This window comes from Elephantulus edwardii, unplaced genomic scaffold, assembly GCF_000299155.1.
Source record: "Elephantulus edwardii isolate Elephantulus edwardi_28Jun2011 unplaced genomic scaffold, EleEdw1.0 scaffold00006, whole genome shotgun sequence".
In the NCBI taxonomy this organism is placed as follows: domain Eukaryota; kingdom Metazoa; phylum Chordata; class Mammalia; order Macroscelidea; family Macroscelididae; genus Elephantulus; species Elephantulus edwardii.
In genome coordinates this window covers 4,700,181-4,726,989 of record NW_006399756.1, presented here as the reverse complement: position 1 = coordinate 4,726,989, position 26,809 = coordinate 4,700,181, and the positions used below count along the sequence as shown (strand labels likewise).

The window sequence follows — 26,809 nt, the reverse complement described above, 5'->3', positions numbered from 1 at the left end:
CTGGGAGTCGCTGCTCGGGACACCAGCTCTAAAGGAAGACACGATGTGAGGTGGAGGCCAGTCCTTATCTTCTTCAGTTCCTTAAGAACTGAAGTGACTGATTCCCGTAGTTCCTTAAAGACTCCCCATGCCCTAGCCTTCTGCACTGTCCAGGGGCTTCCTCAAACGGAAGGATGAACTCCACTCCTGACAAATCTTTCTTGGAAGTAATGTCATCTCCTCCCTTTATCTCTACTGAAATAAAAAGCATTAGGGGCACACCCTGGGCAAACTTCCTTACATCCAGTTAGAGCTGTGGTGGATGAAGAGGTGTGGCATTCGACCCCTCATTCCTTTACAACTATTTGGTTTATCATTTTGTGGAAGATCATTGAGTATCTTCTGCATTGTGTCATTATTGTTGTTATGTGCCATAAAGTCAGACCTGACTCATAACTGACCCTCCAGTGGGTTTTCAGAAGCTGTAAATCACACAGGAGGAGATTACCTGTCTTTCTCCTGAGAGAAACGTGTAGATTCAAACTGTGTGCCTTTGAGTTTGGCAGCGCAGCTTCTTAGCACCATCTACTAATTCTCATTAGGTCATTACATACATGTATTTTCTGGCGGCCAAGTTCACTCCATGATGGAACAAAGACACAACTCTTATTCCACAACTCTTCATGGGATGTCAGTGAGCTGTAAAGAGAAATTAAGTCCTGACCTGTCCCACCATGTGGACGAGTTTTGAAAAGAAGGTAGTCATACAGGGTAAGTATTATTTGAGTCCCCTTGTATGAAATACCTTTTTTAAAAGGCATAAGCGTACAAATAAAAATCTACTAGTGACCAACAAGGGCTGTCTGGAGGGAGAGGAGAAGGAAGAGGCATTCCTGAAGGTACACTAAGCTTTTGCTAAGGATGGTAGGAAAATCTGGACCTAGAACATGGTGCTGATGGAACACTAGCAATGCGACTGAAGAATGTCATGATGGCAGTTTTTTTGGTACAGACCTTCCGACCACATCACATAAAAATAGCAGGTGATTTCTTTATGTAGTAACAATGAAAGTGTCTTTTTAAAGCATTTAAATAAAATTTTATGCAGTTTATGCAGTGATTTGATAGTATGTAAGCCTGTCAATGTGGCCACTCTAAGGGGGACATTTGGGACTAGGAAGTGGAGTAGAGGCTCAATGCCAAGTGTGACCCCCTGGAGGCTTCATGGTAGAATCTTCTCCTTCCATGCTGGAGACCTAAGTTCGATTCCAGGCTGATGCTTCTCGCACACAAACCCCTGCTGTGCAGCGGGGACACATGTGCTGCTGTGACGGTGAGCAGGTCTCTGCAGCTCTTCCAGACCAAGGCTGATTAGGAAGGAAGCCCTTCAGATCACTTTCTGAAATCAGCCAGAAGAAACTGGGTCCTGACCGTCTGCCCACTGCTGTGTGTGGGCCGGGGCAGATCCAGGTGGGATGTTGTTCTCTTGTTCTTGGGGTCACCATGAGTCTGGAGATAGTTGACAGACATTAGCAACAACTCATGAATCAGCAAACTATTTGCACGTCAAAATTCATGAGCATTTGAATCTATCAATTGTCCCATTTGGAAGGCTACTTTTGAATTGTGACCATAAAGAGATGGTAGAGTTCTCCACCTTACTATATTTGTATGTAAGGAAACCTTGCAAACCTTAATTTAGGGTTGAAGTACGTCCTTGGCCTCTGAGAGGTAAACATTCCCACATAGCAGTTGTTACACACGATGCCTTGGGAACCTCAGGCATGCCTCGCTTTGTTGAATTTCACGTTCTTGTGAGTTGGGTTTTTTCCCCTTTTTAAAAAAATTCATTTTAATGAAAGTTTACAGAGACTTTAGGGTTTCCAGTCATTCATTGTTGCACTTTTCTCCCTGCCCACCCCCTCCCCCAATTCACTTTTCTCCTTGAAAAGTTCTAAAAACTCCTTCATCCTTATGCAATCACTCCCCTCAAGTCCACTCTACTGCGCAGCCTTCATTCTGGAATTCTGTAATGACAAGAATACCCATTCATATGTCCCTTTTAAGCAGTTCTCTCCCTAATCTGTTTCAGTGCAGTGCACATCATTCCTCCCCTCCTTCTCCATCTTCCCTCAACCCTGATGTCAGTCCTATTTTACAACAGTGGCCCTATGCAATAGTTGTCCTTTTGTAACTGAGATAGTTCACTCAGCATAATGTCCTCCAGGGTCACCCATTTTGTATAATATTTCATGCGTTCCTTGTTTTTCAATGCAGCATAGTATTCTATTGTGTGAATATACCCCAGCTTCTCTATCCATTCGTTTGTTGATGGGTACTTGGGTTGTTGCCAGCTCTTTGCTGTTGTGAACAAAGCTGCAATAAACATGGGTGTGCATATATCTACTTGGCTGCCCCACCCCTAGGGAGCAAGTCTGCTGGCCCCATTTTTCCAGCTGTGCTCACCTCGTGTCCCTGTGTCACATTCTGGTCATTCTCACAAGACTTCAGACTTCCCATCATGCTCTTGAGCTCTGATGGTTCAGTGGATAGGGTATGTGCTGCTGACTCAAAGGTCATACCTCTCCGATAGTTCAAATTCACCAGCTTCTCCTTGGTGGAAAGATGGACAGTTTCCTCCTATGGGATTTACAGCTTCCAAAAACTCCCTTCAGGGTGAGCTGTGAGCCAGTTGCAGCTTGATGGCAATGAATATATGATTATACTGTGCCTTTAGTAGAGACACAGTATAATGTGGCTTCATCTAAGTGTGACTTCTCTCTGCCCCGGGAAGCCAGGACGTTCACCTGACTATTCTTGTTGTGACCCTGTTTCAATGCTCTGGAGTTGACCCAGCATTGTCTTGGAGATGTTCCATGGAAACTCAGGCCCTTGGGTTCTGCATCAAAGCTCCTCAGAGTTCCTCCACTCATAACTGGGGTTCCTTCTCATGGACTCTGAAGGTGTGTTCCAACAGATGGAAAGTAGAAACGAGAGCAGGAGAGGAGCCTGCAACTGGCTGCTTTGACCCAGGCGAGCCCCGCATGGCTGCTGAATCGGTGGGTGACCAGTCAACTGCTGTCCATTCAAAATCCAAAGACCATGTATGAGTTGCTAGACAATATTTGTGTTTTTCCACCGTTAGTCCCGTGGTACCCCCTATTTATTACTCAACAGCATTTCTAAATTGTTTTATGAAGAATGGATCGATTTCCTGCTTTGCTCTTTGACCACACAGCTCGGGTTTGCATTTCTCATTCTTTTCATTTTTTCTTTTCCCCAACAGATGTGGGAGGAGGCCATCGCCTTGGGCAAGGAGCTTGCAGAACAGTATGAAAGCGAAATGTTTGACTACGAACAGCTCAGCGAGCTGCTGGTAGGGCTTCATCATCTCTGCTTGCTTTCCTCAAGTACCTCTTTCTGGTTAATGTTAAACAGCTTTGGTGACGCAGAGCATAGCGCATCAGACTACCATCTGAAAGGTCTGTGGTTTGAATCCACTAGCTACTCTTCAGAAGAAAGATTGGTCTTTTCCTCCCATAGTGTTTATGCCTCAGAAATGCACGGTAGGGTCAATGGCTTTATTCTTTTTTAGACCCTTGGGGTGGATATAAAAGATGGCGTCTATAAAATCTTTCTTACTTAAAAATTAATTTCCTACTTTTGTAGAAATGGTTGTATTAGATGTTCTCTATCATTTCATATTATAGACTAAAAGACATAAGTGCAGTATTAAATCAGTCAATTATATTAAAATAGCAAAAGGGTGGGGAGGGAGAAGAAGAAACCCATTAGTCAGAGTCAAGTTGACCGCAGAGAATTCTGCCTGGTATCTTTGTTCCGGGATCCTTCTGGTGGCCAGGCTCCTCAACGTCGCTCAGGAAACCGGTCTTGGTTTCTTTGCTGATTGATTCTGGTCTGTGAATATCCACCTTTCACTCCTGAGTTAGCTTTTATGAGCAGACTCTAAGCCTTTTATGAACAATTTGTATTTAAACAATGGCTGGCGGCTTACCTGCAGTGCTTTGACGGTCCAAAGTACCTAGGGGCTCTGTTTGCTTCAACTTCTGGTGCTTCTGAGAGAGCATACGGACAACTAAACGCCCAGAGCTGCTTTCTCTTTCTCTGTTTTCCACCAAAGTGCAGTAAGTGTCTATTTCTTGCCTTTTTAACATCAATTTTGTACTCAGCAAACCCGCTTTGATAATAAGAGGCCCAGGTGGTACTCAGTCCCAGCTGGCTGCTAACTGAAAGGTTGGCTGTTTGCATCCACCCAGCACTTACAGAAGACAAGGCTGGGGACCTGCTTCCCTAAGGATCACAACAAGGGCACGCTGTGGGCATGGTGCTGCCCCGGAGAGCATGGGCGGCCGTGTGTTAGAGGGGACTCGACAGCGACGGGAATAGGAAAGTTGTTAATCAAGAAAAGGTTAGAGGTTTGAATCCCCCAGTTGCTCTACAGAAGACACGGCCGTCTGCTTCTGTCACTCAGCTTTGGGAAGCCCCCTGGGGCAGCACTCTCTGCCTGCCGTGTCACTGTGGCGAGAACAGACCGCATAGAAGTGGGTTTGAGTGTTCTTTTTGTTTGGTTTTAGTATCTGGTCCGCATCTCTTTATTAAATGCTATAGTCCTGCCATGAAATCAGCTGAAAAACCATGTAGGTGATGCCTCTTTACTTGCTGGTAACATCTGTGAATTGTAAATGTTTATGGAATTTGGCCATTCTAAGTAGTGGAGGGGGTGTGAAGATGGAGCCGGAGCTACCTGCAGATGCTGGAGTCAGATGTCTGGGTGTACACACACAAACACGTCTCCTATACACACACGCACGCGCGCGTGCTCCTCTCTCTCCCACCCTCTGAACATGGCTGAAGCTTGAACATCGCAGACAAATGAATGAACACTCAGGTACCCCATGCAAACCTGAACATGCATTTTCTTTTCTTCCTTTCAGAAAAAGCAGGCACAGTTTTATGAAAACATAGTCAAAGTGATCCGACCCAAGCCTGACTACTTTGCCGTCGGCTACTACGGACAAGGATTCCCCACGTTCCTCCGGGTGAGTGTTCCTTCTGCTCCATTACAGCCCAGATCTTCCTGCGGGAGACGGGTGCTTACAGCTCCTCCATGGGGGAGGAGAAGGGGGCATGGGAGTGAACACTGTCCTCTATCAAATATGTGACTGGCTTAGATTACAGGTCACCTAATGTTGCTACAGGCATTAATATGTGTGTCCCTGTGCCTGTACGTTGGTGTGTGTAAGAGAGAGATAAAGAGAGGAGACAGAGAGATGGGGGGAGAGATAGAGAGTAAAAGACAGATGTAGAGACAGGAGATAGAAGATACAGAGAGAACTTGAAAAAGACAGAGAGAGAGAGAAAGATAGAGGCCAGGAGACAAATAGGCAAGACAGGAAGAGCAGAGGGAGTCAACCCAAGTTGTGGTGACCAGGCCCGGCTGGGCTCTACCTAGTGATTTGCTGATAACTCAAGTTCATCAGCTCAACCTCCTGCAGAATGACTGTCTTGCACCCTTTCAGTCACGGTCATCCTGTGTGCGTGGGTGTGGTGCCTGGGGAGGGCCAACGCGCTGCAGTGCCCAAGGCCTGCTGGCCCCTGGCTTGGGCATACGCGCTCAGGAACGCTCCAGGGCTGCTCCGCCATCTCCCATCAGAGTAAGCGTGAAGAGTTTAAAGGCTTGGTGATTATTGGGCTGACCGGGTGCCACACCTGGGCAGTTCTGTGAGGCTGCAGCGCCGTGGACCACCTGCCACGGTCAGCCCAGCAAGGGCCGCAGCAGTGAGGACAAAGTGGGTTGAATGTTTGGTGCTTAACTAAGCGCTGAGGAGGAGACCCCACTCTGAGTCCCAGCCTGCTGTCACTTAGCATTCTGTTTCCAAAGTTTATATAGAATTTTTTTTGGCATTCATGTCAATATTTATCACTCCTTTCAGAAATAAATATCTTCATTTATATGTACATTTCCTTCTTGCTTTCCTCTTTGAAGGGACCACTTCAGAATTCAGAGGAAATGACATGTCTAGAAAATGTTGTCAGTGTTTCACCCATAACTCACTAACATTTTTCTATTAAAGTCTTTATATACACTTTTATTATCGTGTCTTTCTCCAAGCATAAAGCGTAATAAATGCCTGCTGGCTTCACAGCGGCCTGTTAGCGCCTTAAATCTTACTGAAGGAATTCCAGAAACGTTTCGCTTTCTCTAGCTTCAAAATATGACTGTGGTGCATATTTATATTTCTAATTAAGACTACATATGACTTTGGTTTCTGTTTCACATTATTTTCTTCTACAGAAATAGAACATTTTTCTCCTGTAATGGTACTTTAAGACAGACTTTAGCACAAACTGAGAAAGAAAAGATTAAATTCTTAAATGCTCTTTTTTTAGAAATTTATAATCACTCAAATATCAGACAAGGAATGGGTTGAGTGAGGTCTGTTCAATCCTAGTTTACGTTTTTGAAAATTAACGCATTAGGAATTTCACCTCGATGCTGAGTCAGTGGACATAAATCCATAAATACACTCTGCCGTGCTGTTCTCACTTGTTTCCTCCTCGCATATTCTCCTGTCAGATGGACACAGTGACCACAGTAACGGGCTCAGGTGTGTCAGAAAGGATGAGGATGGTGCAGGCTGGCACAGGGCCCTGACCTGTTGTTCATGGAGTCCTTATGAATGGTACTCAACTCGACAGCACCTAACAGCATTCTCCTGGATGCCTCCGTTCCCGCCTGTCTCACACGTAGGCCTCCTTCCCCACCTGTCTCACACATGTGCCTCCTACCCCGCCTGTCTCGCACATAGGCCTCCTACCCCGCACGTAGGCCTCCGTCCCCGCCTGTCTCACACATAGGCCTCCTTCCCCACCTGTCTCACACGTATGCCTCCGTCCCGCCTGTCTCACACGTGTGCCTCCTACCCCGCCTGTCTCGCACTTGTGCCTCCGTCCCCGCCTGTCTCACACGTGTGCCTCCATCCCCGCCTGTCTCACGCGTGTGCCTCCTTCCCCGCCTGTCTCACACGTATGCCTCCTACCCCACCTGTCTTAGTTCGCTCATGCTGCTGTAATAGACTTCACCAGTGGATTCCTTGGTCTGTATGCCAGCATTCATACATATATTGTTTTGTAGATGTGCTTTGTGTTTTATACAGTCATTCATATACATCATGTTTCATTCATGCACATTCATGTATTTTATTCAGTCATTCTAATACACCATCGTTTATGTAATTCGTTACCATTGATCTATGCCTGCTTTTCGAGTCCCCATTGAACCCTTCCCATTCTTTCACCAAATTTAGTCCTTTGTTGAAGAGGCCAGAAGTCCAAATGCAGGTGCCAGCTCTCAAGGAAGGCCTTCTCTCCGTGCGGGATTGGAGGAGCACCTGTTCCATCATCATCTGTAGACCAGGCTCAAGGGTGTCCTAGGTGTCCTGTGTCATCCATGATCTTGTTTCAGTGACTCGGTTTATCAGACCATGGGAAACCAAGACATAGAAGGATTTTTCCGGGGACACAGTCCATGACATCACCCCTCCCAGAACCCCTTAAGAACTCATAATAGATAAGGAAAGGATCCAGCTGGACTTAGCAACCCCTCGGCCTGGAGACCTTTCTTCAGGGTTCTCTGATGGAACTCCCAGTGCGTCCAGGCACCACCATGAGCAGCAGACCCACCCAGACTCTGATCCTTGAGCCCTCACCATATTTGCCCTCTCTCGTATCTTATTCAGAGCTTACTTAGAGTTATTTTCTTCTTTTTTCATTCCTTTTCCTTCAACGAGGTTTTGGTATTCATTTGAAATTCAGTGAGATTTGAACATATTGATTTTTTAAAATTAAAAATTGATGGGCATTTAGCAGCATTATGGTAATTAAACTGAGTTACAATCTTTGGAAAGTTTGTTGACAATTTTCTTTTTCCAATGGAAGTGGCCGTGAGTCAGCATGGACTGGATGTCCATTCCGAATTTCAGCCTCACTGAAGTTCCCTTGGGCTCAGACAGCGGTGGGGTAGGGGGAGTAAGCGGGGGGAAGGCAGCCTCAGCAGTTCACAAAAGCATCACAGCACCTTCTCTCTGCCCCCTCGATTTGGTGAATCTGGGGTGAACTCTTCTTCCAAATTGACACTCAGAAATTACCTCAGTAAAACAGCTGTGTGTAAGGAAGAAGGCTGATCTATTTAATCCCCCGGGAGAGTCCTCATCCGTAACACCTCCACAGAATCTCCAGATGGAATGTCTGGGAATGACGAGTGTGTCTGTTGACCTGGACAGGCCCGGTGTACAGAAGGATGAACTCTTGTCTATCCATTGTCTCATGGACAAGCGATTATCTGTCCAGCGCCTCTGAGCACTAGAGGGAGGGCCTGCCCTCTTCTCTGTGCTGCCCCATCAGCAGAAGCCAAGGCCTTGCTAACCTCCTGATCTGTCGGGGATGACCGTGTTCAGGTTCAAGCCCTTCTCTTAGTGCCGCATTCCTTTGGCAGGATGAAAGCTGCATAACTAGAGCCCAGCCAGGAACGCAGAGGGCCACCGTGCTGCCCAGCTGGCTCCTGCACCCTCTCCAGCCATCCCATGCCCGCTCCTCATGGGCTCCAAGGGCGCTTGCTCTTGTCCCAAGATTTGTAATTGACTGTCCCTGAAAAGACTCACTGCTCACCAGCCTTCACTCAGGCTGCATTCAGAGCTTCCAGAGCTGTAATAACTTACACAGCTTAGATTTCTAGGCCCTTGACCAATAAGAAAAGTGCGATGACAAGTTGTTCTCAAATTCAATAATGTTTCATATATATATTAATATATATTAGAATACATAGTTATAGATAACATTAGCTATTAACCTATAATGTATAGTATAGTATAGTATAGTATAGTATTATAATATTTTAATAATAATAAATATATAATACGTGTGTGTGTATTTTGAAACCCAATGCAGGAGTGTGACCTCTTTCCATCTTCATTCCTAGGGGAAGGTCTTTATCTACCGAGGAAAAGAGTATGAACGCCGGGAAGATTTCGAAGCTCGACTCTTAACTCAGTTCCCCAACGCTGAGAAAATGAAGACAACGTCTCCACCAGGGGACGACATTAAAAACTCTCCCGGCCAGTGTATCCTGAGGACACACCTGCCCGACTGCGGGGTGGCTGGGACACGTGCTTGTGGACGGTGGGGTGTGTCGGGGGTCCCTGTGTCACTGCCTTATCAAACCTTAACCGCCTTTCCTCTTCAGACATCCAGTGCTTCACGGTCAAACCCAAACTTGATTTACCTCCTAAATTTCACAGGCCAGTTTCTGAGCAGATTGTCAGGTAAGCATTCCAAGGAAAAGGTGAGCAGAGTCTCCTACCAATCATTTCACTTTTAAAAAGTTAATATTAGTCTTTTGTTAGCTCTTGTTTATCTTCCTTGCCTTAAAAAAAAAAAACACCGACAAAAAATTTTCTTGTCATTTGGATGAAAGTTTATAGAGCATATTAATTTTCCATTCAGTAACGGTTGGTTTGTGTCTCATGATATCAGCAACCCCTCAATGCACCAGCACCCGTAGTATTTCTTCTCTGGCTTCTTCTTTCCTGGGTTCGCCCTTCTTTCCTGCCCCTTCCTGCCTTCTCGGCTTGGCTTTGGAGCCAAGGCTGCCCCTGTCTGTCTGATGTGACTGGTTCTCCTGAGGAGCACATTTCTCACAGGGATTACCTTTCAGTTTAGAGGCATGGCTGGTGTTGGGCTGACAGGGAAATCTTGAGAGGAGGTTCAAGTCCAGATCTGAAGAATCTGTCCACATTGAGGTCAAGGGACGCAAACTCCTCCCAGCATCCATCGAAGTGGAGGAAGAAGCTCGGGAGGCTGTTTGGTCCTGAGCTCAATGCTGTTAGGCTCCTTTGCGTTGGCTTCAGCTCGTAGCAACCCTGCGAAGCTGCCACTGAGCCTCGTGGTCTCCACGGTGCAGCCCATCTTTGCTGTCAGAGCCTGTCCACGCGTCTTCCGTCCTCCAGGCCTCCACTTTCCAAGTGTGCTGTCCTTTCCAGGAAATGGTGCCTGCTGACAGCACGGCCCACGTATGTGAGACGAAGCTTCGGAGCACGTGCCTCCAAGGAGCAGCCTGGCTGCGCCTCCTCCGAGATAGGCCGCTTGTTCTTTGTCTGTTGTATGTTCAGTACTCTTCGCTGGCACCACCGTTCTGAGGCTTCAGTTCTTCTCTGGTCTTTTGTATTCATTGTCGCGCTTTCACATGTGTATGAGGCCGTCACTCAAAAACTCTACGGCTTGGGTCAGGCACACCTTGATCCTTAACGTGACATCCCTGCTTTTTAGCACATTAAAGAGGTCTTTGATAACAAATTTGACCAATAAAATAGGATTCTTGAATTTTAGCCTGCTGCTTCCATGTCCTGTGATGGTTAGCTGTGAGGCTTCTGGAGGAAGATGAGAGGCTCTCTTTCTCGCACTGGCTTGGAGACCCCTGTGAGCCCGCAGCCCCTGAGTCAGCGTGTGTGTTGGAATAGAACTGTGCTTCCCAGGACTTCCCGTGGCTAAGATTTCGGAAGCAGATCTCCAGCCCTTTCTCCTGAGGCACTGTGGGTGGACTTGAACCTCTAGTCTTATAGTTACTGGCCATGCGTGCTACACATCCAGGCACCTGAGTGTCTTCAGATGCTCCCAAGAGAACTTTTCCCAGGTGCACTAATCCAGCCACACCCAGCTGTCCCCCTCAGGACCTCTGGGCTATGGCCTCAGCACGGCTGTTCATAATGTGGTCAAGGGGCATTTAAAAGCCCTGGTGGTGCAGTTGCTCAGCTCCGAGAGGCTGCATGTGGGTGGGAGGAAGCTGCAGCAGGGTGTTTGCATAGCTACAGCATGGGAAACCCCACACGCAGCCTTACCTGTCCTGTGGTGACACCGGGCCTCAGGAGCCCTGGTGGTGCAGTGGGCATGTGCTTGGCTGCTAACCGAACGTTTAGAAGTGCGCCCCCACCAGCTGTTCCGCAGGACGCAGCTCAAGCAGTGGGCGCCAGTGAGGACTGACAGCCTTGGAGTAAGCAGTTCTCCCCCGCCAGGGCTGCTGTGTGTTGGAGGTGAAAGGAGCCTCGGAGATTTGCTCGTGGAGAACTTTCCACCCTCACAATAACGGGATGATATGAGGTGGGGTTGTGAGGGGATTTCAGAAACTCACAAGCTGGCTGTCCGAACCAGAGTCAGATTTCCTCTCTCAGTTGAACGGCTTCTGACTTAGCAGAGGTGGAAATGCCTCGCTCCAGCTGGGTTTCCAGGCCTTTGATGTTGAGAATCTCCTTTCTTGTTTGACCCTCCTGCTGGTGAAAAAATATTCATCTCTTCGGTAGCCTGAGGTTCCTTGACCCTTCCAAACGTGCTCCCAGCAATCCTAGAGGACAGAGCAGACCCACAGGCTCCACGGGGTCCCTTGCCCGTAGCCTTCATGGAAGCAGATGGCCCACGTTTCCCCCTGAAGTGGGTGCTGGGTTTGAACCCCTCATCTTTGGGTCAGCAGCCGAACACTTTGACCAGATGGCTGTTGCCCCTTTCATCTGCGGGATCTGCTGGTTAGTGTCTTGAAGTGCACTGGGTTATGCTTCCACCTACCCAGCTGTTCACTCACCTCAGGACTGGAAGGTAAACCAGGAATTGCTTTCTTTTTGCGCCATCGCTCTCAGGTGCTATACAGTTTTAAATCTTCCCACACTTTTTCTCAGGGCACATGGTGCCCCATGAAATGCACCCTCTCACATTTCCATAAAGAAGACAAGTGAGCCCCACGCCTGCCTGCTGTCTCCCTCCCAGAAAAGGAGCCAGGTGAGGTCCATCCACGCCTCTGTTCGGATGATTGTAAACTCTGTATGTTACCTGCAGAAACTAGAGCAAAGGAGGCCTTTGGGTTCCAACTAACACCTGAGCGACCTGAAAACACCAGCAAACACGTGGAGCTGAACGGCCTTGTCTCCACATCTGCCTGTTCCACTCTTCCTCAGTGTCTCCTCTCCCCTGAGGGTTGACAGGGATCAAGCAGATGCAAAAATAATTCCCCTCAAGTTTATTTCTCCACCTCCAACAACTCCCTTCCAAGGGTGGTGGGGAGCCAAGGACCAGCCATCGTCTCTGATCAAGGCCAAGGCTATCTGGTTGCAGTGTCCTCTTCTGAGGGGAACCACACCTGACGGCAAGCCTGCAGCCTTTCCAACTGAGTGTCTAACGATGTGTCTTTCTGTGCAGCTTCTACCGGGTGAATGAGGTGCAGCGATTTGAATATTCCCGGCCCATCCGCAAAGGCGAGAAGAACCCAGACAATGAGTTTGCGGTAAGTGAGTAAATAATTCATCAATCATGTGAGCCAATAAAGAACCCGCCCATCATACGGACAACAACAGACCTGCCAGGCAGGGAGCGCAGGTGAGCTGCGTACACAGGTGAATGTCTTTATATCCTGGTGAGAGGCATCCTGACATCTGGCTCGTTCCCATTCAGTATGGTGTCACTAAGACAGTGAAGTTAGCCAGGTGGCCAGGCGCCATGCTGGCCTCTCCCCTTCCCTGTTTGCATGGCCGCCCCCTGAGCTCTGGCCACGTGTGGAGCAGGTGCACATCCCCCTTGCTCCAGGTGCCGACGTGTCACGTGGCTTTTTTGCAGCTGATGTGGCGGACAGCAGGTGAGCAGGTCTGAGACAAATCTGTCACAGTGCCTGGGCCCTGGTTCCTGCCTCTTCCAGGGCTTCCTACCTACACCGTGCATCAGTGGAGTGCAGCCTCTTCCCAGCCTCCTTGCAGGGTTCTCTGCCGTCCTCCCAATCCTCAGGCGGACCCCACACTTCCTCACAGACCTGTCACCAGTACCAGCAAGCCCCAGCCTGCACTGTGCGGTTCTGCGAGTGTGGGTTCAGTTACACTGTGAGAGTCCCACCTGGTGTGTCACCAAGACGTGTGCTCTGTGGGGCTTTCAGTGACTGGCTTTTCAGAAGCAAATCACCAAGCCTTTTTTCAGAGGTGTCTCTGAGGGGACTCAAACCTCCAACCTTTGACAACTGAGAATGCTGGCATTTTATACCAGCACAAACTCCTCTACATTCTCACATGCTGGCTGATTCCAGACCAGGTCCTACTTCCTGATGCCGGCGTGAACTGTCTGCTCACGGCAGCACGGTCAGTAAGAGCTGCCCAGAGGCCACCACCGGCATGCCACTGCTAAGGGTGGGTGACTTCCTGAGCCGCCCACCTCTCTGCCTGGCCTCCTACAACCGCCCTGATGTACAAAGGCCTTGGGGATTATGGGACTTAGAAACCATCCTGCCATTTCCCTGCCTCTCGCACGTCCAGTCTAGATATTCCTGCTGTTAGGGACCTCTCCAAAGTACTGAAGAGCAATGGTGTCTCTCTCTCTGGAGACTAAGGTGCATCTGATACAGGCCATGGTCTTTGCAATCACTTGTTATGCATCAGAGAGTTGGACAATGACTAAGGAGGATAGAAGGAGAATTGATGCCTTTGAGCTGTGGTGCTGGAGAAGAGTATTGAGAATACCATGGACTGCTAGGAAAACAAACAGATTCATCCTGGAAAGGGTTAAACCAGGCTGCTCCTTGGAGGCAAGGATTTTGAGGCTCTGTCTAACATACTTTGGACATGTTGTAAGGAGGAACAGGTCCTTGGAGAGGGACGTCAAGCTTGGAAGAGTGGAGGGACAGAACAGGAGGGGAAGGCCCTCTATGAGGTGGATTGATTCAGTGACTGGGGCAATCGGGATGGGTGTGTCAGAGGCAGTGCAATTGGCACAGGATAGAGTAAGGTTTAGGGCTGTTGTACATAGTGGCTATGAGTCACAAGTGACTCAGCGGTACGTAACAACAACAACATAAAGAAACAAATACAAGGAGGTCAAGCCCTTACCGAGGGACACAAGGCTGATGAGAAGGGCATGGGCAGGGCTGGAAGTCTGCCGTGTGGGCTCTGCAGGCTGCTAAGACAGTACCTAAATGCCTCCCAAGCCCCCGGCCCCATCAGGTTCCCATGCAGGGATGCAGCTTTCAAATGCAACTCGATTTACTCCTCCTTTAACATGTGGTAGGACATAGTGAGTCATGTTTGCTGCTGATTGAAAAGTAGGTGGTTTGAATCCACTAGTTGTTCCTTGAAAGAAAGATGGCAGTCTCCTCCTGTCAGGATTTACAGCCTCGGACACTGATGGGTGGTTGTTACAAATCAAACGCAACTTGACGCGGAGAGTTTGCCTTGGGTTAAAACGCCCTAAACAGTAGATGCTAAGATGTCCTTGTCATCAGCTCTGCATCAGGGGTGATTTTTCAGCCCCTCTGTTGCCATTTCCTTATATTCTAATGCAAACAGGTGGTAGTTGCTGTCAACTCCAACTTATGATCAAACTCACATGTTAGAGTAAAGCTGATGCCACGGGGTGGTCAGTGGCGCATGGAAGCCGATGGCCAGACCTGTCTTTGAGGGATGTCAGTGTGGCTGTGACCACTGTTCTTCGCCCCCTAGTCGGTCACTTGACGGTTCTGCTGAGGGATCTGACTGCAGTGGTGTTGTGTGTGGTGAGGTCGATTCTGACCCTCAAGGCCCTGCAGGCAGGAGAGCGCCCTGCAGGGTCTTTGCCACTGTGATCTCTGCAGGGACGTCTCTCCAGATCCTTGTCCAGCACCGACCTCCGTTAGGACTGAACCTGTCTACCACCAGTGTCCTTCTTCTCACAGAGTTGTGTTCTTTCCCTTTGCAGAACATGTGGATTGAGAGAACCATCTACATGACCGCATACAAACTGCCCGGGATTTTACGGTGGTTCGAGGTCAAGTCCGTCTTCATGGTAAGCTCACCTCCTGGAAGGAAGGAGGAATTGTCCATTACCCAACCTTCTGCAACAAAGCCACCCTTTTCACCCGGACAGCCTCCTAGTCACTGAGTGTCCACTGAGGGCCCCAGACCAGGAGGGACATTACTGGTACCCCTGCAGCGTCCCCCACACCAACACTCCTTCCATGATGGCTTCGTGGAGACGCTAGGCGATCCCTGTCCGTGCTCGCTCATGAGAAACCAGAGTGAAGATCTCTTTCCCTGCAGATTATTAAAATCCACACATGGCTGCCATGCTCCGGCAGCTTTGAGAGACCGCCATGAGAGTTTCAGATGATTCTCATTTACATACACGCTTAAAACTCCTTTTTACTGATAGCACTGTTGCCATTTACATGACAAACAACTTGATTAATAGGATTTTGCTCAAGTAAAAATAGCTAGAGAATATCCCCCTCCCCAGCTCCCCCCCCAAATAATGATTTGCATCTAATTAACTAAACCTTGCCTTGCCACGTTGGAGAGTTACGAAACACTTCCATGTCCATGAATCTGTGGCACTGTTAGGGCTGTAGCGTCCCAGGGAAAAGGATCTGTGAGAAAAGCGGTCCCAGTCACCTGGTTTGGGGTTCTCCCAATAGCACCTGGTTTAGCTCCACGACAGGGCCTGAGCCTCTGTTCCTTCCCACCCTGTTTCCTTCCTTTCCTCTTGACACTCAGGTTGGCTCACCTGAGTCCATTCTCTGAGTGAAGCCTCAGTGTTCCATAAACCAAGATGGTACCACTTGCTCCCATCTGACTTCCTGCTGCTCTTTCTGCCTGTCCTTCTCTCAGGGAACCCTTTTTTTTTTAAAAAAAAAATATATTTTTGGTGAAAATACACATAACAAAACCTAGTCCAATTCAGTGTTTTCTACAGCACTGATTACATTCTTCACCTTCTTCCTGTCGGCACCCACAGCGTCCCACCGCCATCAACATACACACCTGGCCCCCTCGGCATGTCCTCAGTGATCACTCAGGTCTTGTAGACGATTCTCTGAAGGAGCTCACGGCTCAGAGTGGATATTCCTCACGAGCTGAGCTGAACCTGTTGTTTGAAGACACCTTTATGAGAGAGTCTTGGTTAAAGTGTTAAAGGTTACCACTCTCGGGCCTTAGATTTGAGGCTTCATGTCCGCTATGTCTTGTCTCTTCCTTTGCCCCAGGAGTAACCTACCCCCACACAATCGACCCATGTTGTTGTTAAGTGCTGTCGAGTCGTAGACTACTCATACCCCCTCACAGTCGGCCCATGTTGTAGTTGTTGTTAAGTGTCATCTGGTCGTAGACTACTCATCCCCACACAGTCAGCGCGTGTTGTTGTTGTTGTTAAGTGCTGTCGTCGTAGACAACTCATACCCCCTCACAGCCAGCCCATGTTGTTGTTGTTGTTGTTAAGTACCATCAAGTCGTAGACTACTCATCCCCACACAGTCGGCCCATGTTGTTGTTGTTAAGTGCCGTGGGGTCGTAGACCACCCACAGGGAGCGGAGAAGTGCATGTGAGTGAGGCTGAGATCCAGCCCTTCACAGCCGTGGGGTGAAGCTTCTTCATGAGCCGTTCTCAGATGTCTTTAGGGCTTAGTCTGGGTTTTCTAGAGAAACAAAATCAGCGAAAGCTTTTCCGTCTGTCTATATAGGAGAGAGCGCCCAAGCACCCTGTTGGCGTAGTCCAGAGAGAACTGTGGTGCAGATGCACCAGCAAGTCCAAGGAGGAAAAGGGGCAACCTCCTCTCATATCATTTACAACTGCTGGAGGGTGAGCTCCGACCCGACGTCAAGGAAATCTGAAATCTATGTGTGTGTATCTGTGTCTTTATAAAAAGAAGGCTAGCTGGTGTGATGTGCGGGCTGCTGATTGAAAAGCAGGAGGTCAAACCCATGGACTGCTTGCATGAGGATGACGAGGCAGTCTTGGCTAGACTACGGCCTGGGACACTCGGTCGAGCAGTGTCCTGACTCAGAAGAGACGGGACGCAGGAGAGGTGGGGCTTGGGTTGGATGTAAAAGGCTGGGATCCGGGTGGTCCCAGAACATGAGGGAGCTGCTGCTTCTCAGAGCCCCTGTGAGCCTCCGAGAGCTGAGCTTTGATTGTTTGAGAGAAATGGCAAGTCCGTCTTCCTTGAGGCCAGGAAGATGGATGAGGGTGAAGCAGCCTCAGCTGCACTGGCGTCCTCCCATGATGGTCGTTTGAGGAGCGGTGTGCCTTGGATGATTCATTCTAGAATCTGACAAGGGAAGGTGCTGACTGAGAGGAGCCCTCTCAGGTTCATTGTAAAGGTGCGTGTAGGTGCACACTCTTCCGTACAGGGAGCTCTGGTGGTGTAGACTGTAGGGAGTTGTGCTACTGACCCAAAGGCAGCTTTTCTCCGATGCTTCGAATCCACCAGTGGCACCAAGGGAAAAAATGGACCATCTCCTCCTGTGCTACTTCCAGCCTCCCAAAACCCCCGGAGAGTCCGTTACAAGTTGTTCACGCTTGAGAGCAATGAGGGGTTTTTTCAGTATGCATATCCACATATGTGCATACACATGGTGACACATCCATGCATACATATACATACACACCTGCATACACACACACCCATACACTCACGCCCACTGTCTCCCTTTGCACCGGAGGCCTCATCCACAGGCGCTCTCTGAACGTAAAGCTCCTGGTCTTGGTGGGATCCTGAGCGATGCTACACCAGAAGCAGAAAGGTGTGTGCGGGAGTGAGCAGCCTTCCCACCTGGGGAAGGAGTCTCCTCCGGGGCGGCTCTGGGAGGTGACCTCACACTGCCCTGCCCACGCACAGGTGGAAATCAGCCCCCTGGAGAACGCCATCGAGACCATGCAGCTGGCCAACGACAAGATCCACAGCATGGTGCAGCAGCACCTGGACGACCCCAGCCTGCCCATCAACCCGCTCTCCATGCTGCTCAATGGCATCGTGGACCCCGCTGTCATGGGTGGCTTCGCCAATTACGAGAAGGTGCGTGGTTGTGGGGTGGACAGGGGCCTCCACACACTGTCCCTGAGCCCGGATATTGCCCAGGTCTCCTGAGGACCAGAGTGACAGCTGGCAGTCCAGTACCAGGCAGCCTGTGCAGGAGAGCGGGGCCCTCACCTGAGAGACCTGGGAGGGTGGTCAGTGGCCATTAGACAGCAAGTGCTGGACATTCTGCAGGCTGTGGTGCAGGTGCAGCCAGGGGCAGGCACAGGGCGGGGTCCACAGCCTGTGGGCATCCAGGGAGGGTTGTATAAACCACTGGCCACTGGACTGAGCAATCCAGGTCAGCCGTGCCTTTGCTCGGGTCCAAGGGTAGAAGTGTCCTTGTGAGTGCCCCCTTGGCTGCCCCTTTACATCATTGGCATGTGTGACCTCATCCAAAGCTTTGGGGCAGGCCCTACCCCGAGCTCTAGATGGAACATCAAGGTGGCAAGTGAAGGGTCCTTTCCTTCCCGCTCTGTCCTGGGACCTGTTCTACAGCAGGGGTGCAGGTACGTTGGGGGAGCAGGCACCCATGTCTCTGTGCACACAGGCCTTCTTCACGGAGCGCTACCTGCAGGAACACCCAGAGGCCCACGAGAAGATTGAGAAGCTCAAGGACCTGATTGCCTGGCAGGTAATGGTGGGAGGGCAGCCCAGCAGGACAGGGACAGGGAAGTGTGTGCTGGAACCTGGAGCATATGCGCCAGGTGTGAGGAATGGCCAGTGCCCAGGCAAAAAGCCCGCAGCTTTGTCCCTGGAAACACCACCACCACCAGTGAGCAATCCAGTCGGTCCCCGAATCCCAGCGCTCACATGCTCTGTCTGTAAATCCTCTCGCTGGCCAGCTTACTAGTTGCCGGGCCCTTAAGAAAAGGCATCACTTGACACATGACCCAAGCCATGGCATTCTCATTTGCTCCACATGCAAGTCTGTCTTGGGAGATAGGCGGCCTGAACGTCCCTTAGAGGTAAGGATGCCGAGTCCTCATCCCACATAAACTGGACATCCTACCAGGCAGGGCAGTCCCTGCAGAAGGACATTATTTTGAGAAAAGCGGGTCAGTGGGAAAGAAAAAGACCCCCAAGGACGGACTGATGCAGTGGCCGCAGGGGTGGGCTCCAGCCCAGTAGAGGTGGTGAAGACGGTTCCGTTCCTTCTGTCGTGCATGGGTGACTGAGTCAGAATTGACCCCAGGGGGCCTAATGCCCGACCCCCCGATCTGTAAACTTTGGAATCTCTGCCTTGGAGTGTTCTGTGCTAAAATGCTCTCAGAGCTGACTCAACGGCCCCTTGATAGTGAACATTGGCTTTTTGCTGGGATCCAAAGTCTCATTAAGGAGTTCTGGTGGCTTAGTCTCTAGAGAATTGTATTGTTAACCAAAAAGTTGCTCATTTTCATTGGTTCGAATCCACCACCCCCTCCTTGGGAGAAAGTTGGACGGTCTTCTCAAGATTTCCAGCCCCAGGAACCTGGAAGTGCTCTGACAGTCAGAAGGGAGTCTGTCGACGGCAGTGAGTTTGAGTTGGAAGTCTCATGTCAGCCATCCCCCTGTGTTAATAAAAGAAGAAAAAAGAGAGGAGCTTAAAATTCTGAATGATCCTGTTTAGATGTTGTAGAAACCAAAGGGTACAAAATTCTGAACTCTGAAGGCGATAAAACCATTGCTACACAAAACTAGTTTGGTCTGCAAAACTTCTATTGATTTTTTTTTCCCTGTAAGCTTTTACAGCAAATTGGATTTTAAGAGTTTCAAGTCCTACAGAGGAAAATAATTTGTTCCCCAGAGAGCAACTTTATGTCAGCACTATGTCATCGCCCCTAATAACTATATTAAAGGATGAATTTTAAAGCGGCTCACAGGAAAAGTTGAAAAGAAAGAACCTGCTTCCTGGAAACTTCATTAAATCAAAGTGATGAAGCTCCCATATTCAAAACATTACCTGGGCTTCTGCTTTCGTTTGCAAATGTTCTGAGATTCTGTCTTTTAGTTGCAGTAATTGAGTCACGCATTCATTAGAAGCAGCAGTTTGGGGTTATCGGGATGTCTTCTCTTTTGTTGTGCTTTGTGATTTTTCCAGGACAGGGCGAGGTTTGCCCCCTGGGAATCTCTAGAAGTTTCTTGCAGAGTTTCCACCACAGATATATTAGCAGTGCCTCTCTGCTGTCTGAAGTCCTTGTGGGGACTGGCTAATAAGCTGTGCTTGCTGTCTCTGAAATGCTGGATGCCACTGACCTCCCTCCAGGTCAGGGAGAAGGCAGAGGTGCCCAGTGCATGGAGCTTCTGTCAGCTCTCCAGTTCAATGTACTTTGCAGAACTGTGGAAGCCTGCTGGTCCACTCACATAAGATTTGTTACGTAGCGTCTAGTAGCCACCAATTCGTAACAGTCCCGTGTACAACAAGAGAAAGCCCTGCCCCGCGCTGCACCAGGCTCGGTGTCGGCTGTATTTCAGTCTTAATACAGCCACTGTCAGCCCACATCCCAGACGGTCTTCCTCTCTTGCGTTGGCCCTCCACGTTACCAGGCATGATATCTTTTTCCGGGGATGGGGCCCAGCTGGTAACTTGTTCCGGCAAGTAAGATGAAGTCTCCCTGTGCTGGCTTCTCAGGAGTGCTTTAGTGCACCTTTTTTTTTCTTTTCTTTTTTCTTTTCATTTTATTATTTTGTGTGTGTACCGTCAAATCAGATCTGACTGGTACAGGAGGAGATTGTCGCTCCTTCTCCAGCAGAGCATCTGGTGGATTCGAACTGTGTACCTCTGGGATTGCAGTGCAGCTTCTTGCCACTAGGCCACCAGAGCGCCCTTTGAGTGCACTTTTTTAAAGAGTGGTTTGTTTATTCTTTTGGCAATCAGTCCATGGAACACTGCCGTTCAGAGGCATTAATTCTTCCGTTTTCTTTGTTCATTGTCCACCTTTGATAGCCAGGACAGCACTGCTCGGGTCAGGCTTACCTAGGTCCTCAAAGTGACATCCTTGCTCTGAAGCACTTTAAAAAGACGCTCAGCTGATGAGTTGCTCAGTGCGATACAGCTTTTGATTGATTACGACTGTTGTTTCCATGGGTGTTGATTGTGAATCCAAGTAAGATGAAGTCATTGCCAACTTCATTAAGTTTACAGCCTCAGAGCCAAGCGATGGGCAGTGTAGATAGCACTCATGCACACAGCTGCTGGCCTCTGCTTCACCTCCAGCCACGTCCTCGAAGACACAGGTCCACCTCTCCTAATGGCAGCGTCTTCATGCCACCCTCTGAGTGTCCGAAGGTGAGATGTACGCATATCTCCTTTCTGACATGCACAGAGATGAAGTTCATGACTCACTCAGTGGGCTCAGCTGTTCCTGCAGCCGTGAACTTGCTGTCTGCGTGTTCTGAACTGCTGGCAGACGCTATTTGTACCACAAGGGTCCTTATTTATGTATGAAGCACTTACCAAATGGGAGTACCTTTCCTCAAAGCGTCTTCTCTTCACTCGTCTTCTATCACAGCTGCCATCTGCACCCAGACAGACATAGAGCAGGGTCCAGATCCCATCCCCCGAGGCCAGAGACCTGTTAGGGGCCTGTGTGAATTCTCACACCTGGCAAATTTCACCTGCCAGGTACCATTCATGCCACACATGTGACTGAAACGGAAGCATCTTATATCCAGCCAGTGGCTTCTTTGATGCAAAGAATTCAGAAAACTTGGAGCTTTATCAGGCAGATTCAGAATGCAGACGTGGCTAGACTGCTTTTTCCACCTTTGAGAGGTGGAACTCCATGTCCAACTCCATGATTATTTAAGTCAAGATGAGTGGCCACCCCGATACCACTGAAGGTCAACATCAGAGTTGAGGAGACAGGCATGTGGGAATGGTTGTGATGTTTTGTTACGGGTATTTTGACCACAGTTTAAAAATTTTAAAGCACAAACATAATAGTACCATGTTCAATTTCTAATTAATGATGGGCTTTGTTATTACGTGCTGTGAGGTTGGAACCAACTCATAGCTGACCCACCAGCAGGTGTTTCCAAGACTGTAACTCACCTGGGAGGAGGGGCTCGCCTTCCTCCATCAGAGAAGCTCGGGGTACAAGCCGCATGTCTTTGGGTTGGCAGCTCAGCTCCCTGTGACTGTGCCACCAGAACTCCCCAGGGTACCTGTGGTGGTTGTTAGGTGCCGTCAAGTCTCCTGTGACTCACAGAGACCCTGTGTACAGCACCTCTGAAGCCTGCCCTGTCCTGAGCCAGTCTCACTGCTTCTGACACATCATTCACCATTGCCCCAGTCACTGTAGCAGTCCATCTCATCCGAGCTCTTCCTCTCTTGTGCTGTCCCTCCACCCTTCCGAGCATGATGTCCTTCCCCAAGGACCAGTCCCTCCTGGCCATGTGCCCAAAGTGTGTGAGACAGAGTTTTAAAATACTAGCCTCCAAGGAAACCTGGCTTCACCCTCTCAGAGACAGACCTATTCTCTTGGCAGTCCATGGTATATGTAAGACTCTTCTCCAGCACCATAATTCAAAGGCATCAATTCTTCTTCGGTCATCCTTAGTCATTGTCCAGCTCTCTGATGCATAGCACATTATTGCAAAGACCATAGCCTGGATTAGGGGCACCTTCATCTCTAGACTGACATCGTTGCTTTTCAGTACCCTGGAGAGGGCCCTGACAGCAGATTTTCCCAGTGCAATTTGTCTTTTGATTTCCTGACTGCTGCCAAGAGTTGACTGTGGAGCTGAGCAGGCTGTAATTGTTAACAATCTCAGTCTCTTCTCCATCTATCATGATGCTGACAATTGGCCCAGTGGTGAAAACCTTTGTTTTCTTGACGTTGAGCTTCAATCCATATTGAAGACTACGGTCCTTCAAGTCTTCCTACTTTTAGCAAGCAAGGTTGTGTCATCTGCATAACATGGGTTGTTGATGAATCTTCTTCTGATCCTGATGCCACATTCCTCCTCATAAAGCCCAGCTTAGTGAAGGATCTGTTCTGCGTCTAGATTGAAAAGGTATGGAGATAGAATGCCTCCCTGACATACTCCTTTCCTGATTTTGAACCGTGCTGTGTTTCCCTGCTCTCTTCTGAGGACTGCTTCCTGGTCCAAGTATAGTATAGGTTTCACATAAGCACAATCAAGTGTTCTGGGATTTCCATTTTCCTCAAGGTTAGCCACAATTTGTTAAGATCCAAATAGTCGAATGCCTTTGCACAGTCAATGAAACTCCGATAGACATTCCTCTGGTACTCTTTGCTTTCTGCCAAGATCCATCTGACATTGTCAGTAATGTGTCTAGTGCCATGACCTCTTCTAAACCCAGCTTGTATTCTTATAGTTCTCTGTCAATGTCCTGTGCCAGTCGTTTCTGGATAATCTTCAGCAGGATTTTGCTAGCATGTCATATCAGTGATATTGTTCAATAATTTTGACACTCTTTTGGGCCACCTTTTTATGGAATGGGAATAAATATGGGTTTCTTCCAGTCAGTTGGCCAGGTAGTTGTCCTCCAGATTTCTTGGCACAACCTGGTGAGCACATCCAGGGCAGCATCTCTTTGCTGAAATATATCAATTGGTATTCCATCAATTCCTATAAATTTTTTGCTAAGTCCTTCAGAGCAGCCTGAACTTCCTCCTTCATCACCATTGCCTCTTGTTCATATGTTTTTTCTTTAAATTCTTCTGTGTCAGCCAATTCTTTTTGGTACAGGGATTCTGTAGACTCCTTCCATCTTCTTTTAATACTTTCTAGATCGTTCAGTATTCTGCCCACAGCATCTTTAATCATTGCACCTTGAGGCTTGAATTTGTTCTTTAGTTCCTTCAACTTAAGAAATGCTGAGCGAGTTCAGCTCTTTTGATTTTCTTACTCCAGCTCCTTGCACATTTCATTATAATACTTTACCTTGTCTTCTTGAGCTGCCCTTTGAAATCTTCTATTTAGCTCCTTAACTTCTTGATTTCTTCCCTTTGCTTTGGCTTCTCAGCGCTCTAGTGCAATATTCAGAGTCTCTTCTGACATCCAGTTTGGTCTTTTCTTCTTCCTCCTTCTTTGTAATGACCTTTTGCATTCTTCTTGGATGATACTCTTGATATCTTCCCCCAGCTTTCCTGGTCTTTATTCATTAGTATTAAAGCCTCAAACCTGTTCTTGTGTTGGTGTTTAAATTCAGGGGAACTAGACTCAAGATCACATTTTGTTTGCTATGGATATGATTTAACCTTCTTTAGCTTTAATTTGAACTTGCATATGAGTAGTTGATGGTCTATTCCACAATCAGCACCTGGCCTAGTTTTCACTGCTAATACTCAATTTCTCCCAACAATTCCTTCCACAGATATAATCAGTCTGATTCCTGTGCATACCATCAGGTGAAATCCATTTGTGTAGCCTCGTTTATGTTTCTTATAAAAGGTATTTGCAATGAAGAAATCATTGATTGTGCAGGATTCTATCATCACCAACCTCATTTCTGTCACCAAGTCCATATTTTCTGACTACTGATCCTTCTTCCTGGTTCTTAGGAGTAAAAAAAAAAATCCCCAAACTCTATCAAGTGTCCAGACAGCTGTGCTTGAAGGTTGGGGCCACCTTCCCACCCAAGTGGACACACGGATTTGCCATTTCTCATCCATTTTCAAGACTGAACAAGGAAGTCAACCGTTATTGTGAGCTTTCGGCAATGCAGGCTCCGCATAAAAGGAGATCTGCTGGTGTAGACGTATGTGTGTTATGCTGTTAACCAAAAGGCCAGTGGTTTATATCTACCAGCTGCTCCTCAAGAGAGAAAAGGATGGTCTCCCTAAAGGTTTATCGCCTCAGAATCCCAGGCCCAGGGGCAGCCATCTGCCTGCATAATTTATCTAGAACATTGAAACCATTTATCTATTTTTAAATCTGTACACTGACCTTTTGACGATAACCAGCAGACAGGACCAAACAAATGGTGCCTGCCTTGGAGGCATAGTTAAGGTCAGCAGTTCAGATGTACCAGCCACTCCTCTGGAGAAAGATGGGCAGCTCCTCCCAGACAGACTTACAGCCCTGGAGACCCAATGGAAGGTCAAGAGGAGTCGGAACCAACTCAATGCCATGGATGGGTTTTTGAACCTTGAGTGCAGGTCCAGCTGTCGGCAACGCCAGTGCTGATGTCAGAGCTGGAGGGCAGGCTGGGAGCCGTGCTGATCCAGCCTCTCCTGATGTCCCAGCAGAGGCAACAGCTGCTTGCTATAGATGGCAACCAAGTACATCTCGTGCGTCCATTCATCTTGATAAGATTTCTTGAATTTGCTCACAGGAAACTCAATTGTGTACTTATTACCCTTCTCGGTAATAAATCTGCTCATTTAGATGGGTGTGCTGTCATATTAAGAAAATCTGGTTTTAATCAGTATTTTGATTAAATTATAAATTATTAAGAGGAATGCTCTTAGCTTGATTGCTTTGACGGATGTCTAACTTCTAGGCTGAGGTTTATAGGGGGATGTAAGGGGGAGTCAGAGTGAGATAGGGAGACTTTACCCCCCCCCAATCCATTAACACCTCCACAATGGTGCCTCAGTGGTTGTTGGGAACACGAGAGAGGGGAAGCTGGGATATGTCTCAGCTGGTTGTAAAGGTCAGCTCTGTCTCTACCTCACTCGCTCGCGGGGGAGGGGGGGTGTTGGCATGGATATTTTGTGACAGCAGTGTCGGCGGAGAAGTGATTATTTTTAGTTTTAAGGAAGAATAAATTTAGTTCTCCACTCCAAGTAAGCACATCCTTCAGGATGATAGTTCACATATAATTAGATTTTTGCATGTTGGCTCAGGCTCTTGTGAAGGCAAAGTTCTTAGCTTAAGGGGGAACAAAAGTCTTTGCTTGCTGACATGACCCTTTGCTCAGAGAACAAGTGACATCTAAACAAATCCAAGATGCACTTCTCGCACCCAAGTGGGAAAAAGAGAAGTCTATTCTGGGCGCAATGAGCATGCATGAGGCAGGAAAGCAATGGGGTCTCAGAGTCCAGAGCCCTAAACTTAATGTATCAAGTTTAAAACGAAAACATTGGCAGGTAAACATTTTGCTCCGTAGGTGCTGGGCGCTCATGTGGAAGATGCAGTAGAGGCAGTGGGCACAGGTAAGGCCCACAACCAGGAAGTAAGGGATGCCCTTTTCTGTGCTTTCCAGATTCCATTTTTGGCGGAAGGGATCCGGATCCATGGAGACAAAGTCACGGAAGCCCTGAGGCCGTTCCATGAGAGAATGGAAGTCTGTTTCAAACAGCTGAAGGAGAAAGTGGAAAAGCAATATGGCGTCCGCACCATGGTGAGTGAAGACCTTCCGGGGGGAGGGACATTTATGTGTCTCACTGTTTTTGACTGTGACAGGGTCACAGAGTGGAAGAATGAGATGTGGCCTGATGCCTGCAGAGAAATGTTGGCTTGAAGGGACCTCAGCCCCCTTCATCAGTCTTTCCCCCAGAAACCTAGCTACCTGCTTTCAATCATGGAAATTCTCAGCGTAGACAAGCATTGATAAAAGCACTTGCTCCAGAAAGACCTTGCTTACTTGTGGAGGAATGGGCACATTTCCATGTCCCATCAGCTCATGAGACACCACACTTCTCAGGCTCATGACACACAGAGGGTTAACACTGGGCATCTAACCCACGATGACACCAGGCAGAGTCAGAGCTAGGCCTAGTCTAAGGACTGCAGCCACTGAACAGAGGGAGGGCCAGGTTGCTGTGGTCTGGGCTTGTCTGCAAAGCCTTCCAATAATAATTGGAAGAAGAGGTCAGTGAACAAGTCCTGAGAAGGAGATGGAAGGACTTTGTCTGGAGATGGACTGGCTTGAACCAGACTTGGAGCAGGAACTGAATGGTGACAGAGCCCGAGATCCTGGACAAAAGCAGAGTCAATGGGGAGACATTTGGATAGACGTGGATTGGTCTCCTGCGCCATCATACGAATTCCTACAAACAGGAAAGCTGAAAACAA

At 48.4% G+C, this 26,809-nt stretch overlaps 1 protein-coding gene across 1 annotated transcript in view; it reads left to right on the top strand.

The window, feature by feature from the left end:
- The window catches only part of DOCK1 (dedicator of cytokinesis 1), a 460,736-nt gene that overhangs the window by 417,388 nt on the left and 16,539 nt on the right, over positions 1–26,809 (top strand). The window contains exons 39-47 of the mRNA XM_006880128.1: positions 3,266–3,355; positions 4,935–5,039; positions 8,978–9,119; positions 9,242–9,320; positions 12,238–12,322; positions 14,749–14,835; positions 17,663–17,839; positions 18,390–18,473; positions 25,998–26,135. Coding sequence (XP_006880190.1) covers positions 3,266–3,355; positions 4,935–5,039; positions 8,978–9,119; positions 9,242–9,320; positions 12,238–12,322; positions 14,749–14,835; positions 17,663–17,839; positions 18,390–18,473; positions 25,998–26,135 — 987 coding nt within the window. The remainder of the gene's footprint in view (positions 1–3,265; positions 3,356–4,934; positions 5,040–8,977; positions 9,120–9,241; positions 9,321–12,237; positions 12,323–14,748; positions 14,836–17,662; positions 17,840–18,389; positions 18,474–25,997; positions 26,136–26,809) is intronic.